At 43.0% G+C, this 18,967-nt stretch overlaps 2 protein-coding genes across 3 annotated transcripts in view; both read left to right on the forward strand.

The window, feature by feature from the left end:
- Window positions 1-12,502, forward strand: part of LOC146980765 (NACHT, LRR and PYD domains-containing protein 3-like) — a 26,666-nt gene extending 14,164 nt beyond the window's left edge. For both annotated transcript variants that reach the window (XM_085785766.1, XM_085785767.1), the window contains exons 7-11: window positions 209-385; window positions 3,129-3,302; window positions 6,191-6,367; window positions 8,286-8,462; window positions 11,742-12,502. In XM_085785766.1, the coding sequence (XP_085641892.1) occupies window positions 209-385; window positions 3,129-3,302; window positions 6,191-6,367; window positions 8,286-8,462; window positions 11,742-11,796 (760 nt within the window). In that variant the 3' untranslated portion in view covers window positions 11,797-12,502. The remainder of the gene's footprint in view (window positions 1-208; window positions 386-3,128; window positions 3,303-6,190; window positions 6,368-8,285; window positions 8,463-11,741) is intronic.
- On the forward strand, window positions 12,143-17,470 carry LOC146980766 (caspase recruitment domain-containing protein 8-like). The gene is made up of 7 exons (XM_085787933.1): window positions 12,143-12,209; window positions 12,666-12,913; window positions 14,980-15,032; window positions 15,278-15,492; window positions 15,712-15,968; window positions 16,089-16,147; window positions 17,323-17,470. Exons 1-7 carry the CDS (start codon window positions 12,143-12,145, stop codon window positions 17,468-17,470), a joined length of 1,047 nt encoding a protein of 348 aa, XP_085644059.1.
- Window positions 17,471-18,967: the final 1,497 nt, after the last annotated feature.

Raw genomic sequence — 18,967 nt, forward strand, 5'->3', positions numbered from 1 at the left:
CTATTTATCATCCTATTTATTTAATTCGGGACTCATTTCATGGCTATATTTATTTATTTATGCATTTAGTAATTTATTTCATTATGACTAAAACGGCTTTCCATACACACAGACTGATGTGATGTTGTGTTCACTGAGTTAAAAGAACTGAGATAGTTCAGAGACAAACAAAAAACAACTCTTTATTCTTCTTTTATTCTTTATTCAGATTGTGGGGCTGCAGTTTGTCAGAGATCAGCTGTTCTTCTCTGGGCTCAGCTCTGAAGTCCAACCCCTCCCACCTGAGAGAACTGGACCTGAGCTACAACAACAAGCTGCAGGATTCAGACCTGAAGGATCTGAGTGGTTTTCTGGAGAGTCCAGACTGTAGACTGGAGACTCTGAGGTCAGACTCTGTTTTATTTCTGTGCTCAGATGAATGTGATGTGAAAGTTGTGTTGACACTGAGCTGCAGACATGAGGCTGATGTTATGGGAATGGCTAGTGTCACGTCACGAGTCACTTCCGTGTCCAACTCCTGCTGCGAGGTTAACTTTACAGCTGTTTCCTTCGTCCCCACAGTGACTCCCGACACTTAAACCTGAGCTGCTTCTCTACTGAAAAACTCTGACAAGTAAAACTTTAGGATGTTAGAGGACTGATTAATCTGTCTAACCATCTATGACACCTGAAACGGTAAACACAGCTGATCGATCGAAATAAATCACCGAGTGAATTCACTGAAATATATATATATATATATATATGAAGAGCTCTTTTCCAAAACGCGATAAACGCCAAATTTAAAAAAAATGAGTTTGTCACGCCATTTTGCTGTGTACTGAGCCTATTCACTGCTCCATCAACGTCTCACGTCAAATCGCTACATTTCCCTGTTTAAAAGGCACCGCAAGATGCAGTTTCCCTCCAAACCGCGATAAGCGCCAAGTCTATTTTTAGCCAAAACGCGACATCTCCTCCCTCTCCTCAGAATTCTATGAGCAGCGCTCCATGCAGTCCAACATGGCGGTGCTCTGAACCCAGGTCTGTTTTCAGTCATTCATTCAGTAGTTTCTGGGTTCTGTGTTAATTACTGTATCTGTTTATGTGGTGGACACTGTGCCGTTAAGTAGCCTATACCCCCACAGCCCCCGCATACCGTACGAGCCCCGCCCCCGCCTGTAACGCCGGGTGTCCTCCGTATCAACGATCGATTTCTTTTTTTTTTTTTTTTTTACAGCAAAGACGTAGTTTTGTTTACAGCAACATGTGCTCACATCATGATAGCGTCTGTATTTTGACTATTAAAACTTTCATAGTCCATAGTTCTCTTTGTTTAACATGTAAAGAGACAGACATCATTACCGCCCCCCTCCCTCCCCCCGACGTGCGCGCGCACACACACACACACACACACACAGAGAGAGAGACACGCAGCACCTCAGTGATGTTCTCATGTCATGTTGGTTGGTTTTTCAAGACAGAAACCATCAATTTTTGTTTTTTTAAATGTGGATTTATAGCGTTTTGAGAAAAAATAAAATAAACTTTGAGTTTTTAATCAACAATATTGTTGTTTGATTTAATAATCATTGTTCAACATGTCCAGACTGAGCCAACAATCATTTTAACAGGATAAATTGAATATTAACAAAAAGGGTGGGTCTAGGTAAAAAATGTCATTTTCTGGAAAACTATTAAAATGGATTTATAGCGTTTTGGAAAAGAACTCTTCATATATATACGTATATATGCTATATTGTGCATTGAATTCATATACATGAATATATATGTTTATTTATTCATAAATGAAAGCTCCCGCTCTGTTTTTGACCCGGCTCTGCCTATTGTTTCTATCCTGAATATCCTGCGATTGGACACGGAAGTGATGTTTTAGATTGTGATGACGTAGCCACTAGCCATTCCCATACTGATCCACACTGAGGGTCGTCATGGTGACGGCTGTTTTCTTCTTCTCTGCTTTTAGTCCAGTCAACTACAGAAACACATGTAATGTGTCAGACAATAACTGATCTATAATCAATAGCTGGTGGCTCCTCCTCTTTCCTGAGGCTCTGTGGTGTTTGTAGTGAAACATTCAAAGCTAACATCCCATAATAAGCAGATGTGTATGCTGGTCAGCAGGTTTTTGTCTCTGACCTTTAATTGTCATGTTTGTATACATCTGTTGTCATGGCAACACAGTTCAGCCTCACATGTTTGTTGTCATGACAACAGAGTTCAGCCTCACATGTTCGTTGTCATGTCAACAGAGTTCAGCCTCACATGCGTGTTGTCATGGCAACAGAGTTCAGCCTCACATGTTTGTTGTCATGGCAACAGAGTTCAGCCTCTCATGTGTGTTGTCATGACAACAGAGTTCAGCCTCACATGTTTGTTGTCATGGCAACAGAGTTCAGCCTCTCATGTGTGTTGTCATGACAACACAGTTCAGCCTCACATGTTTGTTGTCATGACAACAGAGTTCAGCCTCACATGTTCGTTGTCATGACAACAGAGTTCAGCCTCACATGCGTGTTGTCATGGCAACAGAGTTCAGCCTCTCATGCGTGTTGTCATGACAACAGAGTTCAGCCTCACATGTTCGTTGTCATGTCAACAGAGTTCAGCCTCACATGCGTGTTGTCATGGCAACAGAGTTCAGCCTCTCATGTGTGTTGTCATGACAACAGAGTTCAGCCTCTCATGTGTGTTGTCATGACAACAGAGTTCAGCCTCTCATGTGTGTTGTCATGACAACAGAGTTCAGCCTCTCATGTTGTTGTCATGACAACAGAGTTCAGCCTCTCATGTTGTTGTCTTTAAAACTTGAGCGTGGTCAGTAAACCTCTGATCAATGTGGCTGCTCAACATGAGTTTGTCTGGATGGAGCCACAGGTGGAGCTGACAGGTGAAGAGGCGGAGTCACTGCGTCTGTGTTGAAGCAGCAGCAGCTTCTCATGAATATTAATGAGCTGTTTTCTCTCTATGTGACTGTTTAACCTGCTTCCTGTTGCTTCAGCTGTTGGACTTTGATTTTCTAAACTTGTTCTTTCTGAAGCTTCTTCAGCTCTGAACAGATGATGAGACACTGAACGCTGTCAACAAGGAGCTTTGTCCTCAACTCACTGCTTTTATTCTTTATTCAGATTGGAGGGCTGCAGTTTGTCAGAGATCAGCTGTTCTTCTCTGGGCTCAGCTCTGAAGTCCAACCCCTCCCACCTGAGACTCCTGGACCTGAGTGGAAACTACCTGAAGGATTCAGGAGTGAAGGATCTGAGTGGTTTTCTGGAGAGTCCAGACTGTAGACTGGAGACTCTGAGGTCAGACTCTGTTTTATTTCTGTGCTCAGATGAATGTGATGTGAAAGTTGTGTTGACACTGAGCTGCAGACATGAGGCTGATGTTATACTGATCCACACTGAGGGTCGTCATGGTGACGGCTGTTTTCTTCTTCTCTGCTTTTAGTCCAGTCAACTACAGAAACACATGTAATGTGTCAGACAATAACTGATCTATAATCAATAGCTGGTGGCTCCTCCTCTTTCCTGAGGCTCTGTGATGTTTGTAGTGAAACATTCAAAGCCAACATCCCATAATAAGCAGGTGTGTGTGTGTGCTGGTTTCAGCTCTGTGAAGAAGTTGTGTATGCTGGTCAGCAGGTTTTTGTCTCTGACCTTTAATTGACATGTTCGTATACATTTGTTGTCATGGCAACAGAGTTCAGCCTCACATGTTTGTTGTCATGGCAACAGAGTTCAGCCTCTCATGTGTGTTGTCATGGTAACAGAGTTCAGCCTCTCATGTGTGTTGTCTTTAAAACTTGAGCGTGGTCAGTAAACCTCTGATCAATGTGGCTGCTCAACATGAGTTTGTCTGGATGGAGCCACAGGTGGAGCTGACAGGTGAAGAGGCGGAGTCACTGCGTCTGTGTTGAAGCAGCAGCAGCTTCTCATGAATATTAATGAGCTGTTTTCTCTCTATGTGACTGTTTAACCTGCTTCCTGTTGCTTCAGCTGTTGGACTTTGATTTTTAGGGTCCGGGCAGCTAAGCTGCCGGGACACTATTGTATTCCTAGGAATTCTTCTTCTTTCTTTCTTTCTTTCTTCTTCCAAGGAAGTCATACTTCCCATGGGCGAAAACTCACCAAACTTCACAGAAACATCCGACCCCATGCCAGATTCACTCAACTCCAAGGACATGTGCCCCCCCCTCCTAGGGGGGGCACAATAAGCGTTTAAATTTAAAAACTTTAAAAATTCCTACCAAACCAACGGTAGATGCTACAGTGTTGAAACTTCACCACAATGTAGCCTCAATACTGCTGAAACTTTTGTCCACTTAAACTCATTACAAATTATGAAGTCCATCACTCTGTTTTTTTCAATAACTGTAAAACTTTTAAAATGTATCTCCTCCCACAATTTTTGCTCAATTGTCACCAAACTTGCTACAGAGCATCTCCAGACCGTCCTCCACAAAACTTGTTTCTCGGATTTTTGATTAAGCAAAAATTGAGCCTACAGTGCATGAAAACGTTTGACTGTAAACACTACTGTAAACATATACCATCAAATTCTTGCTAAATACATTTTCAAACTTCCTGAAAAAAAATGAGAATATTCTGGAGTCATGGTTAATGAAGTTTGGCAAATATCAGAATTTTAATTCAAAAACTGAATTTTTGAGAACATTTTGAATTCTGCTCTCATGGGAACAACTGCAATCAATGTGAGTGTGGAATTTTTAAACATCAGATTTTCTCTTATGAAGCAAAACACTTATCATTAAAAACAAATCACCAACATTTCCATGCTGTCAAGATGCAATTTATGTATTATCAGATTTTTGTTTAGATGACTGAATTTCTGAAATTTTGACCATTTCATCACAACAGCTGCCCGGGCACTGGCTCACCTGAGTGGATAAATGAAGCTACACAGCAGGTCTCACTACCAGCCAATTAGCTCAGCGAGTTAGGAGCTGGTTCTTGGTGTCAGAGGTTGTGGGTTCGAGACCCAGCAAGGGTGATGATGATGATGATGATGATGATGATGATGATGATGATGACAGATCAAAATGTCACATGTCCTCAAGCTGTTTTGCTGTCTAAATGCAATTTATGTGTTAACAGATTTTTGTTTAGATAACATAATTTCTGACTTTATGACCATTTTTGAAATCTGCCTTTACAACAGCTGCCCGGGCACTGGCTCACCTGAGTGGATAAATGAAGCTACACAGCAGGTCTCACTACCAGCCAATTAGCTCAGCGAGTTAGGAGCTGGTTCTTGGTGTCAGAGGTTGTGGGTTCGAGACCCAGCAAGGGTGATGATGATGATGATGATGATGATGATGATGATGACAGATCAAAATGTCACATGTCCTCAAGCTGTTTTGCTGTCTAAATGCAATTTATGTGTTAACAGATTTTTGTTTAGATAACATAATTTCTGACTTTATGACCATTTTTGAAATCTGCGTTCACAACAGCTGCCCGGGCACTGGCCCACCTGAGTGGATAAATGAAGCTACACAGCAGGTCTCACTACCAGCCAATTAGCTCAGTGAGTTAGGAGCTGGTTCTTGGTGTCAGAGGCTGTGGGTTCGAGTCCCAGCAAGGGTGATGATGATGATGATGACAGATCAAAATGTCAGTTGTCCTCAACATGAAACACAAGACAATTGTCCTAATGGTGGCATCACAGCAAGCTTCTAATTTTAAAAATCCAAATAGCTTGGACTGGACTATGTGCGAAGGCTCCTAACATCTTAGAGTCACAGTAGATGTTTAACAAATACATATCATTACCTCAAAAACTGATTTTTCTTTTTACTGTGGTTTCAAATCTGCCTACACGACAGTGAATGGCTTACTCAATTTGTGAAGCCACTATTGCACTCCCACTTGTCAATTAGCTCAGTGCGATAGGCAACGGTCTTTGGTTCCCGAGGTTGTGGGTTCAACCCTCAACTGGTCCAAATTGGACATTATAAGGACAACTGTCTTGTCTTCCTATTCTCCTGTTTGTTGCTCAGAATTGCCAAAATTTGCCCAAAAGTAGCCCGGACCCGACCCATCGCTGCGCAGCAGCTATAATCTAAACTTGTTCTTTCTGAAGCTTCTTCAGCTCTGAACAGATGATGAGACACTGAACGCTGTCAACAAGGAGCTTTGTCCTCTACTCACTGCTTTTATTCTTTATTCAGATTGTGGAGCTGCAGTTTGTCAGAGATCAGCTGTTCTTCTCTGGGCTCAGCTCTGAAGTCCAACCCCTCCTACCTGAGACACCTGGACCTGAGCCTCAACGACAACCTGCAGGATTCAGCAGTGAAGGATCTGAGTGGTTTTCTGGAGAGTCCAGACTGTAGACTGGAGACTCTGAGGTCAGACTCTGTTTTATTTCTGTGCTCAGATGAATGTGATGTGAAAGTTGTGTTGACACTGAGCTGCAGACATGAGGCTGATGTTATACTGATCCACACTGAGGGTCGTCATGGTGACGGCTGTTTTCTTCTTCTCTGCTTTTAGTCCAGTCAGAAACACATGTAATGTGTCAGACAATAACTGATCTATAATCAATAGCTGGTGGCTCCTCCTCTTTCCTGAGGTTCTGTGAGGTTTGTAGTGAAACATTCAAAGCCAACATCCCATAATAAGCAGGTGTGTGTGTGCTGGTTTCAGCCAGAGATGGGACCAAGTCACACATGTGCAAGTCTCAAGTAAGTCTCAAGTCTTAACCTTCAAGTCTCAAGTAAGTCTCAAGTCATTTTTCTTTGGGCAAGTCAAGTCAAGTCAAGTCACAGGTTATGTCAAGTCAAGTCCAAGTCAAGTCCTGCATAGGTCAAGTCAAGTCCAAGTCAAGTCACCTTATTGCAATTTCACCCGCAGAATCTAATCTAAATAAAGTGAAGACAATATATTAGAATAGAATAGAATAGAACATATTATGTCTTATGTCTTATCATGCATTAATGAGCCTCTTCATACCTGATCTGATCACAAAAGGTTAACTCCTACTACATCAATAGAATAGAATAGAAAATCTATTAGCTATATTCTATCATGACAACACTATTCTCAGCCTGCACTCATACCAAGTAGTTAGATATTAATTTGATATTTTATATTCAAAAGTCAAAGAATGTGTACCATTGAAACATTCCTGGATGCTATGAGTGACAGGCAAACAGCTGTGTAGTCACTGCAGATTCTGCAGCAGTGAGAACGTGAGGCTGAAGGAGAGGAGATTTTTTTTTATTTTTAAAAAGGACACGTTAGCTTCTCGCTATGGTAACGCTGGTAACAGGTGACTGTTAGGTCTATTGGTTACTGTGCGTTTGTCCCGACTCTGAACAGCGGCGGCGACGCAGCGTTAATGAAGCAGCGTCAGGCCGCTCACCGTCACTGAAACTCCGGATTAAATCTTCGTTTAAAAACACTGCGAGCGCGATAGCACGCCATGGCCATGGATGTATATTATAGCCAACAGATCCATGTAGCACGCCCGCTGCAGCGACCCTGGAGGCCCCTCCGTATCAAACCCCCCTCTCACTCTCTCCCCCTCCCTCTCTCTCTCCAGCGGTCCTTTCAAAATAAGTGCATAAAAAGTCCGGGGGAAAAAAAAAAAAACACCGACTGAGCTGGTGCCGTGCCGGGGAAAAATTCAGCGGTGGCGGCTGGTCATTCAAGTCATTCAAGTCATCGTGTCTCAAGTCAAGTCCCGAGTCTTTAACCTTCAAGTCCGAGTCAAGTCGCAAGTCTTTTATTTTTTGTCAAGTCAAGTCAAGTCGCATCAAAATAGCGACTCGAGTCGACTCGAGTCCAAGTCACAGTGACTCGAGTCCCCATCTCTGGTTTCAGCTCTGTGAAGAAGTTGGAGCAGGTTCAATCTGTGAAGTCAGTCAGCAGGTTTTTGTATCTGAGCTCATGTTTGTTGTCATGGCAACAGAGTTCCGCCTCACATGTGTGTTGTCTTTAAAACTTGAGCGTGGTCAGTAAACCTCTGATCAATGTGGCTGCTCAACATGAGTTTGTCTGGATGGAGCCACAGGTGGAGCTGACAGGTGAAGAGGCGGAGTCACTGCGTCTGTGTTGAAGCAGCAGCAGCTTCTCATGAATATTAATGAGCTGTTTTCTCTCTATGTGACTGTTTAACCTGCTTCCTGTTGCTTCAGCTGTTGGACTTTGATTTTCTAAACTTGTTCTTTCTGAAGCTTCTTCAGCTCTGAACAGATGATGAGACACTGAACGCTGTCAACAAGGAGCTTTGTCCTCAACTCACTGCTTTTATTCTTTATTCAGATTGGAGGGCTGCAGGTTGTCAGAGATCAGCTGTTCTTCTCTGGTCTCAGCTCTGAAGTCCAACCCCTCCCACCTGAGAGAACTGGACCTGAGCTGGAACAACAAGCTACAGGATTCAGACCTGAAGGATCTTCGTGCTCTTGTGGAGAGTCCAGACTGTAGACTGGAGACTGTGAGGTCAGTAGAGGGATGGATCAGTCCATGCTGCTCTCATCTCTGTTGTCATTCTCAGTGTAGATTATGTTGGCAGGTGCTGTAGATGTCCAGGAGTGAGGCACCAATGACCTTTCTTCCTGCACTGCAGGGTTTTTCAGTTGGAGGTAGGGGTGGTGAAAAAAATCGATAATCGATTAATCGCGATTATTAAATGACAGATTATGAATCGATTATTAATTTTCCAAAAATCGATTATTTATATTTTTCAAAATTTTTTTTTTTTTTTTTCAAATTTTTTATTTTTATTTTTTTTTTTAAATATTTTTCAAATTGTAATACAAAGGCGAGTCCTCCTGTTACTGGATGTCATACAGGATTTAACCACAAGGTGGAGCGGTCTGTCTGTCATAACAAGAGGCTGTGTAACTGAGCCAGCGAGCAAGTGTGTAGGTGCTAACAAGGTGCTAACCAGGTGCTAACGGTGCTGGAGCGAGACAAGATCGATACAATTGAGTGGCGACAGCTTTTGATGTCGCCGCCAGCGCGGTCACGTGGTTCATGTTCCAAACTAGGCTGCCGCTGTCATGTTTTTCTATGGGACAGACAGCAGTGAGCTTGCTTTTGAAGCATAAAGTCCGCTAGCTTAATGCTAACGTTGTATAATGTAAAACACCATAGACGGGCTAACAGAAATTAGCATCGCTACAACCATAGCAGTAAAGCTGCTAAAAACTGTTTTAATTCTGGCTTTAGCGCTGTTAACATGTCACAACATGAGGACCAGCTGGTCTTCCTCCATAAGAATCTGGTTGCTCCAGAGCAATGATTTGATCACTGAAGTTGAAGTTACACAGCTTGCTCTGTTTTTATAACAGTAGGCTAAAGTAAAATGTGTGCAAGCTGGTTGTTCCAGATCACTAGTTACGTGTTTGTGTTCTGTTTTTATGTGTACATTATCTAAAGCCTACAGTAAAATATGTGTTGCATCTGTCTTTCAAAAAAAGTGACTTACTAATTTAAATCTCCTTTGTGACACGTCCAAAAATACAAAGGGTCCATGATCAGTTAAAGTAACTTATTGTAACAAAAAATCCAAGAATCAAAAAATGAGCCAACAAGCAATCAACGCACAAAGAGAAAATGAATATGTGGTTTTCAATAAATAAAAATAGGCTAATAATAATTCAGCAACTGACTGATAATAATCATGACAATAATCATTGATAATCGAAAATCGAATCGATAATCGTTAATAATCGAAAATCGGTCTGTAATCGAATCGAGACTTCAATAATCGTAATCGAATCGAATCGGGAAATTGGGCCAATTAACCACCCCTAGTTGGAGGTGGTTCAGTTTCTAAACCACACAGTGATGCAGCAGGTCAGAGTGTTCTCAGTGTCTCCTCAGTAGAAGGAACACATGATGAGAACCAGGGCTGCTTTTTGAGACAAACTGTTTGTAAAAACGGGCTATACAAATAAAATTGCCTTGCCTTGCCTGGGTTTCATTGGCCAGTGATGTGATTAAAAACCATATGGGGGATTTGAAGACATGCAGAACAATCACAGAGCCACTACTGCACTAATTATGAAAGAATATAGTAATATTATATGTCAAATTAAACAGCAGAAGCTGACCCACAGCCTGTAGAAACCATGTTATTATGATCCAAACACAGCCCAAACACTACTCAAATAAACAACTAGACATCAAACTTCATGAAGCACCTCTGTGTGGACCCAGTCGCCACATTTCTGCCTCGTATACTACTGTACATTATGCAAAACACATCAGCTACCGCTCATATGAAAGAGCCGGCTGCAAAGATTGGAACAACACATAGCACCCACGGCTACACAGAAGCACGGCAGAGACAGAAGCCAAAAACGAGCAAAGTCGAACAAACACAGACACTGCTTGGCCGAAACATGGTTGTACATTTCCTCTAACCTTTGCTGTTTTGCCCTGAAAAGTTTGTCTTATGGGTAAATCCACAATATTTCCAGTTGAACTTTGACCGGTGTTACATCTAAATCGGTCCGGACGGGCTTTAGGAGCGGGGAAACCTTTGTGAGCGCCGCACACAACAGCCTGCACGTCACTCATTTCAGGATTCTGCTGATTCTGATTGGCTCATGAGAAGAATTCTGATTCTGATTGGCTGCCAGTACTGTCAATCACATCAACGTGGGTACAGCATCATTCTATTGGCTCTGACGGTTCGAATGAGCTGTCAATCACTCGAATCAACCAATCCGCTGCAGAGATAGAGCCAGGCGTAACTGCACCCACATAAGCTGCTCTCAGTGCAGCTTTACGCCTAGAAAGGAGTTGTTATTTAGTCCCGGTTGATTCTTTTTCAGTTAGTTTATGCAAATTGTGTGAAAATAAAGACTCAATAGTGGTTTATAGTGGCAGGTGGTTCCAAGCTGTGCCAACAATTGATATTTTGTAGTAAAATCTCAATAATTTTGTACTGCTTCACTTTATCAGAATCAACCACTGCAGAGATAATGTACATACATTGTACAATCATTTAATAGAGGTTTTGAGCTTTAGCAGCATCATTCTGAAGGACAGTCATCTAAAATGTGATTTTTTTTTAGGCGAACATTAAATTTCTTTAATTTTTGCTGTGTGTCGTCTTCATTTACTCTTCACCAGTAACACATATGCTGAAATTTACACATCTCAGCAATTTCTCAATTTTTTCCCTTTACTATGACACCAAAAGTATTCAAATAGACCTTGTCGTTACAGAGATATACTCATTTTATTATGGATATGCAATTTTCAAGAATGCACACAGCACTTTGACTGACAGTCACTGAAAATACTAACTATAGCACTTTATATGATTTTATGTTGTTGATATTATGTTTGTCCTTTTTTAATGATGCTCCTCATGCCTTTTAAATTGCCCCTCGGACAAATAAAGTGTTTTGAATTGAATTGAATTATTGAATTGAATTATATTATATGTGTAATGTGGAGAACGTACGTAACCCCACCCGGATTGTGGGCTGCAGTAAAATTGTCCACCGGTGAACGGTCCACAGTGATGAAAAGGTTGGGAGTGTGCACACTTTTTCTTTGAGGTTGAAAGCATCACAGCCTAAAACACATCTCCTGCTAACCATAATATTTTTTTTTTCTCAAATTTGAGGAGTGGCCGCCCTCTTTACCGTGGAGATTTTGTGTGTGGTCATGTGACTGCCTGGCTCTGTCTGATTGGTGAAATGGAGTCAAACGTCACCTGAATATTTCCCTCTGACTCTGTTGTGTTTGTTCCTACAGGATCGGTAGGGGAGAGGTGATTAAAGCTTCCAGAGACAAAACCAGTGAGTACTGAACCTCTGTCTCCTCTTCATCAGTCTGACTGGGAAATGAATCTGGGCTCATTTCACCTCCAATAGTTTTATGAATTGCATATTGTTTATACTTAATTTTTGGCTTGAATACAACAAATGAAAGAAAGGACAACTGACAGGGTCATCATAGGCAAGAAGTGATATTTCAATTTCGATGTGTATGCATCTTTCATATCAGAAACTTTCCATTGAAATCATCAATTGTCTTTATTTTCACTGACTATTTCCTGTGGCAAGGCAAGGCAATTTTATTTGTATAGCCCATTTTTACAAACCAAGGTCTACCCAGTCGATGTTGGCTGCAGAGGGTTTGTGGGCAGACAAACAATGAGGCTCCTGAAGGATCTGGGGATCCGAGGTCAAGCTCTGCGGCAGGCCATCAACTCCCTTTCCAGTACTGCAGAGCAATCAAGTCGCTGGCTCTGTATTAAGAGGAACGTGTCGAGGCTGCAAGGCAGCAGCAGTAGCAGCTGAGTAAGCAGGAGATCCAGTGCAGAGGGGACACCAGGTGGTGCTGATGAGCCCTCTGGAGGTGTCGGGGGTTAGTCATCAAAACACCAATGAAGGAGGGTGCCCACCTGACGACGTCTATGAAGCCTGCAATCCCCTGCACTCAGCTGAAGACCCTCTCCTGCAACGCGTGGAACCCCCCACTCCCATCAGCATGAAGAACAATATACAGTAGTCTTAAGGGATTGTAACACCTAGTCGATCTTTGAACTGAATTGAACTATTGACAGACAGCAGCATAAACCACATGGTCAGGTGGAGTTTATATCTGACATATGATAAAGAGAAGAATAGCAAACACTGATTTCTGAGATGTTCTTTGTTTCTTCTCTTTCAACAGGTGACCCAAAGCTGAAGGTTTTTGTGGGTGACACAAAGCCAAAGGCCTCTGAGGACAACTCAAAGCCAAAGGTCTCTGCGGCAGAGCTGAAGACCTCTGAGGATGACTCAAAGCTGAACGTTTTTGAGGATGATTCAAAGCCAGAGACCTCTGAGGATGAGTCCAAGCTGAAGACCCCTGAGGATGACTCAAAGCTGAAGAGGTTTGATGAAGACTGCTTGAAGGTTAAGGAAAACACAAAGCTCAAGGTGAGAGAAAAACATTGTATCCTGATTTTCCAGACAGACTTCAGGGCTCAACAGAGGGGAAAAATATTCAGAGAATATCTCCTGCACTGGTAACAACAATGAGATCTTCAGTGTAGAAACAAACTCATAGTTTAGATAGTGTAAGATGAAAGTTATGTTTTAGGTGCAAAAGTTAAGGTTACATAATGGGTTTAATGTATTGTTTTGGAGAATTGTTCATTATGGTGTTATCGAGGTCAGCCGCTAGGCGGTGCTAGTGGGACAGAAGGAATTGTGAGGAGGAAGGAGAAGAAGAGAGGAGAGAGGTCGGTGGCGATCTGTTAACCTGTTGTGTGTTGAGACTTACTAAAAGATTGGAGTAAGAACCCAGTACGTTGTTGGACTCCTTCATTTACACACCCGCATCCACGTCGCTTACAATAGTTTAGCGGTTTCAGTCGGCACTAGACAAGTTGCATAATAATAATAGTAATCTATTCTATCTATGTTCTTCCACTTTTCCGGGGCCTGGTCTCAGTGGTAGCAGGTTAAAGGGACAACGAGGAGTTTTGGAAAAGCGAAGCGTTTTCACACTACATTTATGAGCCTCCGTGCGCACCGTAAAATTCTTTTGACCGGCGCAAGACAGACTCATGTTTTCATTCATCAATAATTGAAGTCAGAGGTTCAAAGAGGTTCACATACCGTCGTAGTTCTGACCATAAACGGCGATTCAGCTACGTTATTGTCATGACTCATTGCGAAACTGAAAGTAAAGAAACGCTGGTCGGCTCGACCAGCATCTCCGCCACCACTAATAATAACAAAATAACGATAGAGACAGAATGATATATTTATCGAAAATGGGCCCATTAACAAGTGTGGGTAGCGGAGATTCATCCACATTAACGTGAGACTTTTTTATAACCGATTAGAAACTCCTCGTTGTCCCTTTAAGTAGAGGGTTCCAGATGTAATGATCTGTCTGTTGGTCTCCCACTACATCCTACCTTCACCCATGCACAAGATCCCAAGATACCTCAACTCCTTCACTTGGGGCAGCAACTCACCTCCAAACCAGAGAGAGAAGCAGTGTTTTCTGGCTTGAGAACCAAAGCCTCAGATTTGGAGCTCCTGATTCTCATCCCTGTTTTCCTCTTCTCGGCTAATCCTTGAAATCCTTCCCATGAATATCATGAACAAGATCGGGACAACTTTGGTTAAGTCCAACTTACACTGCAAATATGTTTGGCTTTCTTCTGAGAATCCAGACACATCTCACTCTTTGCTTGTACATGGACTGAATGGCTTGTAGCAACAAGCGTGTTACCTCATAGTCCTGGAGGACCCCCCCACAGAGTGTCCAGGGGCACATGGTTGTAAGCCCTTTCCAAGTCCTCAACACACTTGTAGACTAGCTGATCAAACTCCCATGCCCCCCTCAGAGCTCCTGCAAAGGTAAAGATCCACATCCAGGACAGAATCCATATTGCTCCCTCTGGTTTGACAATCGGTCAGAGCTTCTCTTCCAGCCCACTGGTGTGAAATTATCCAGGGAGGAAGAGTAATATGTAATAGTTGGAGCACACAACTCTGGTTTACCACTTCACAGGTATTGTAACCAACCTTCACATGACATTGAAAAGATGTGTAGGCCAAGACAGCCCTACAATATCAGGAGCCTTAAGCATCTCAGAGCGAATCTCCACCCTAAAGTCCTCCTACTTCAGCTTGGTAGCTTCCCTCCTGCTGAGATCCACCAGTGGGTTCTCATGTTGCTACAGGCACTAATGACCTTGAGGCCACAGCTACCAATGACCGCCTCGGCAATGTTGGCTGTCTCTGTGACCTCGAGGGGATGAAGGGAATACAGAAAATAAATAAGTACATAAATAATATATAGTTGTTACAGTCTGTAAATTATTACACTGACATCAAATCCCTCCGTCACCCTGTCAGTCCCCTAAGACTCTGTCCACTGTGCCTCAGGTCACTCGGGACTGTGGAACAAATCTGTTGGCTTCACTCAACACAATGTATTTTTAATTGTAATAAACCAGCTTACATTGTTTTTCTCTGAATTGCAGCAGTCAAGCTTCAAACCTGAACTGGAAACTAAATCTACACAAGTCTCATACAGGTAAACATGCAATAAACTCAGTCAACACAGTTTTTGCCAAAGGACCTTCCTCTTCCTTCACAGCTTCTCCTGAGCCGCAGCAGACGTGTCTCTGCAGTGTTGGTCTCATGGTCGACTGTGTGAGGGAACATCAGCTGGATCAGCTCTCACTCAGCTGAGTCAGGAGGAACACAATGTTTTAGCCAATGTTGAACCTTTTTCATCTCAGGGTCTGAGGTGGTCACTCTGCCTTCTGTGTCCTGCAGGTTCAGGTGTCCTGGTCCAGGCCAGTTCCAGTGTTCTTCAACTGGACTGGTGTTTGTTGTGGCTCAGGAGGCGGAGCTGCTCTACAGGACTGTCCAATGGGATGAGAGCCTCCTCCACTCAGTTGGCAAGATGGCTGCAGGACCGCTGTTCAACATCCAGTGTCCTGAGGATGCCGTCCGTCAGCTCCACCTCCCACATTGTGAAACAAAGGATGGTGAGCAAGTGATTGTGTTTGTTAGAGCAATGATGGGAACTAATGATGTAACTTAAGTTGTGTGACCATCTAAATAACGTGTACATTTATTACATGACTATAATGTAAAATCAGGGCACTGTCCTTCACCAGCCTCCTGATTAATTTCCTGATGTTGAGAACAGTGACTGAAATGATCACTGCTGTTGTAACCAGGTTGTTGTCTCTGTGTTTCCACAGCTCTCCTCTGTGACGGTCTGCTGTCTGTCGCCCACATCACTGATGATGGAATGAGCTTCATCGAGCCACTGGAGGTCACAGACACTCATGTGATCATCTCAGTCCCTCATCTTTCTGCCTTTGGCCTGCTTAGCTGGTTGTGGAACAACAAGGAATCAGTTCACAGTCAAATTCTGCTGTTCCAACAACCAAACTTCGCAGAACTGAAGCAAAGCCTCAACGTTCATCTGCTGCCTAATAACGTCCCCCTGGAAGAGGTAAGGCTACAGACTGAAGTGTTAGAGATTCACTCTGCTTCACTTTCCAAATTCATCACTAACAGACCTGATGTCGTGAACTAACACCCGTGTCTCAGTGTCTCCTTGACACCACTTCAGCAAGTCTTACACAATCATTCAAAGATCAGTGTGACTTCAGAAAGGACTCTCTCAGTCCTGTAGGTCCAGCCCAGTAGAACCAATCTGTCTGTTCAGGCTCAGGCCCAACCCAATGAAATGATCTGATTGTTCTCCAGGTGACGGCAAAGCATGACGACTGTGTGTTTATCAAGATGCCTTCTGAAAGCACACTCGTCAAAAATAAAACTTACACAGTTCAATGTCCACATGCCGACATAGTCCAGCCTGAGGTGAGTGTTTCAGACTAAAGCTGACATGATTCCTCAAACTGCTGTCACTCACCTGGAAACACTGATGCACATGCTGCTGCTTTTCAGAAAAAAGACTTTCATCCAAACTATGGACCAAATTACCATCCAACGTTTCAGATCATCTTACCTTCAAGCACCAAGATTACCAACGTAGTGGTCCGAGACGAAACCAAGACAGCTGTGTGGAAGTGTCAAGTCCCTCTGCCAGGTAAAAGTCTACATCCGCCTGATGTAAACCTGACTGATGAGTGGTGTCTTTGTTCTTATTGGGCCTCAGATCATCTTCTGTTTATTCTATGGTCTATTCTTGTTGACAAGGGAGAGTCAAACTATAGTGGGAAACCGTTCAGAGTAGGACCAAGGAGATTCATGAAGGAGCTGAAAGGACCTTCAATAAAATAAGGACTAAAAATATTTATGCTCAGTCCTTCATCAGGTCCTGAATCAGTCATACCTGTTCTCCTTCAGGTGTTGCTCAGAAACTTCACCTTTTTTTCTTCAAGTATAGTATAGTATCTAAGTAGGCCATCAGATTTAGATTCAAACCATGGCCAGCTGCAGTGAGGACTGTAACATCTGCCTGTAGGGCACCTGCTATGAGCTGTACGGTGCCTCACACTTCACTTTCTCCAAGTTCCTGTTGATATGTCTGTAACTTGTGAGTCTGTCACATGTCGTCGTCCCAGAGTCAGAGCTCGTCACCTTAAAATCATTAGAGCTAAAAATGTTCAGAAGTGGTGTTGGATGGACTTTATAGTTGTGTTTGGCCTAGTGTGATCACTGGTGACTTCTGGGTTACTGCTGTAAGGACTTTCTACAGAGTCCTGAACTGAGACAAGCAAACTGGACGAGACAGATTGTTTTTCATGAGTGGTTCCATCCCCACTGTGTATACACTTACGGTATACCACGATTGAATTTGCTTCTTTTGAACACAAGTATGTTTTTAGTTCATCTTCCAGGTCCTCGTCCAGAACCGACTCCAAGTGTCTCAGCTCCTTCTCCAAGTGTCTCAGCTCCTTCTCCAAGTGTCTCAGCTCTGACTTCAAGTGTCTCAGCTCCTTCTCCAAGTGTCTCAGCAGCAAAGAGGCTGAGATCTGCTCGGTCTGAGTTCATCAAGAGAGTGACTGAACCAGTTCTCCATGAGCTGCTGGATAAACTCCTGGACTGTGAGGTGGTAACTGACGGTGAAATGGAGTCTGTTGCTGCGATAGCAAACAGAACAGAGAAAGCTCGAGAGGTGATCAACACCGTACGAAAAAAAGGAGAAGCAGCTTGTTCTGATCTGATCAGAGTTCTGTGTGAGGTGGATCCCTGCCTGTCAACAGAGCTGAAGCTGAGCTAGAAACAGTCTGTCAGCTGTTTGTGTCTGATACCAGAAGAAGCTAAATGTATTGTGTGTGCTGTGTGCGTCAGCTGGCTGGCTGAGCCACATGACTGTCGGTGCAGCGCGGCTGTTTGTGTTGTCTGTCAAAACATGGATGAATGAAACCTATCGACTTTATATCGACCGCAGACGTCAGGAATAGATTTTGGGCTTTTGGCTCGTTCCGTTCATCTCCGCATAGCGCTCATTGTCCGTTATTGGCAGAGAGAGAGAGAGAGCGCGAGAGAGAGAGAGAGAGAAGCGCGCACTGCATGACAGCAGCGCGCGGTAAAGTGAAACTGACAGTGACATGTTGCCTGTTCATTCACGAAACCATCCTGAAACACTCTCAGTCAAACAAGGTGGGGAATGAGAAACTGCGGCGCTACTGTAGCCTAGAGTAGTTCGCTAATTTTAAAAACACACCGGCAGCAGCGCCCGCGGATCTGTACTGAGACGTGTCACGTGAGTTACTGTAAATGCTGCTGTGTGGAAAACCAGCTGTGGTCTGTGATCGAGGTGCAGACGGGTGAGTTTGGAGCTGACGAAATGATCGCGCTACATTTTTCTCATTGAAAAACTATACAAATGGCATTTAGATGATGTTCTGCATAAAAAAATAAGTGAAATAATAAAAATTCGGTTTTTATAATCAACCGCTTATAATGATCAAATTGACTCTGGACCAACGTGATCACTATAAGCGGATTCCACTGTATTCATTGATTTCATACCACCCAAAGCTTGTTAACTTTTACACTTTCATGTTATTATGATAATGAATACTCATATCAATACTGTAACATATTAAATTAGCTTATTTACTTCACCTTGCTAGCTAGCAAGTTATTAGAGTGTTGCTACTTGCTGTCAAGGAGGCCGACAATTAACGTTAAGTTAACCTTGTATTTTTTTTGTAACTTCACAACCTTGAGTGCCAGAGCACCGAGTCTCTCAGTCAGACCGACTCGAGTGCAGTCCGACTCGCTAGCTAACCAAGCAAAAACCTGAAGTAATAAACTTAACATTAACGTTTGTTAATCTAACGCAGTCACTGGTCCGACGCTAACATTAGCTGCCATTCAAATGTCTCCCCGTTTGTAAGACTAACAACATTTGTTCAATAACAGCAGAATTTACTGTTCTCATTATACGTAATCACTCCACTTACCACTGTCTCGCTTTCTTTCTACTTCAGCCTCTTTTTTCCTTCTCTTCTCGGTCCCAGACGGATAGCTCCT

The sequence above is a fragment of the Trachurus japonicus genome, chromosome 9, assembly GCF_045865225.1.
Source record: "Trachurus japonicus isolate A0001 chromosome 9, Traja_1.0".
Taxonomy (NCBI): Eukaryota; Metazoa; Chordata; class Actinopteri; order Carangiformes; family Carangidae; genus Trachurus; species Trachurus japonicus.

What these genes read in the sequence shown, in the direction of transcription:
- LOC146980766 (XM_085787933.1), top strand. Translation starts at nt 12,143, where the DNA reads ATGAGGCTCCTGAAGGATCTGGGGATCCGAGGTCAAGCTCTGCGGCAG. An exon ending in TCTACACAAGTCTCATACAG is followed by an intron (nt 15,033 to 15,277) that starts GTAAACATGCAA and finishes TGTGTCCTGCAG; the next exon opens with GTTCAGGTGTCCTGGTCCAG. An exon ending in GAAAGGACTCTCTCAGTCCT is followed by an intron (nt 16,148 to 17,322) that starts GTAGGTCCAGCC and finishes TTCATCTTCCAG; the next exon opens with GTCCTCGTCCAGAACCGACT.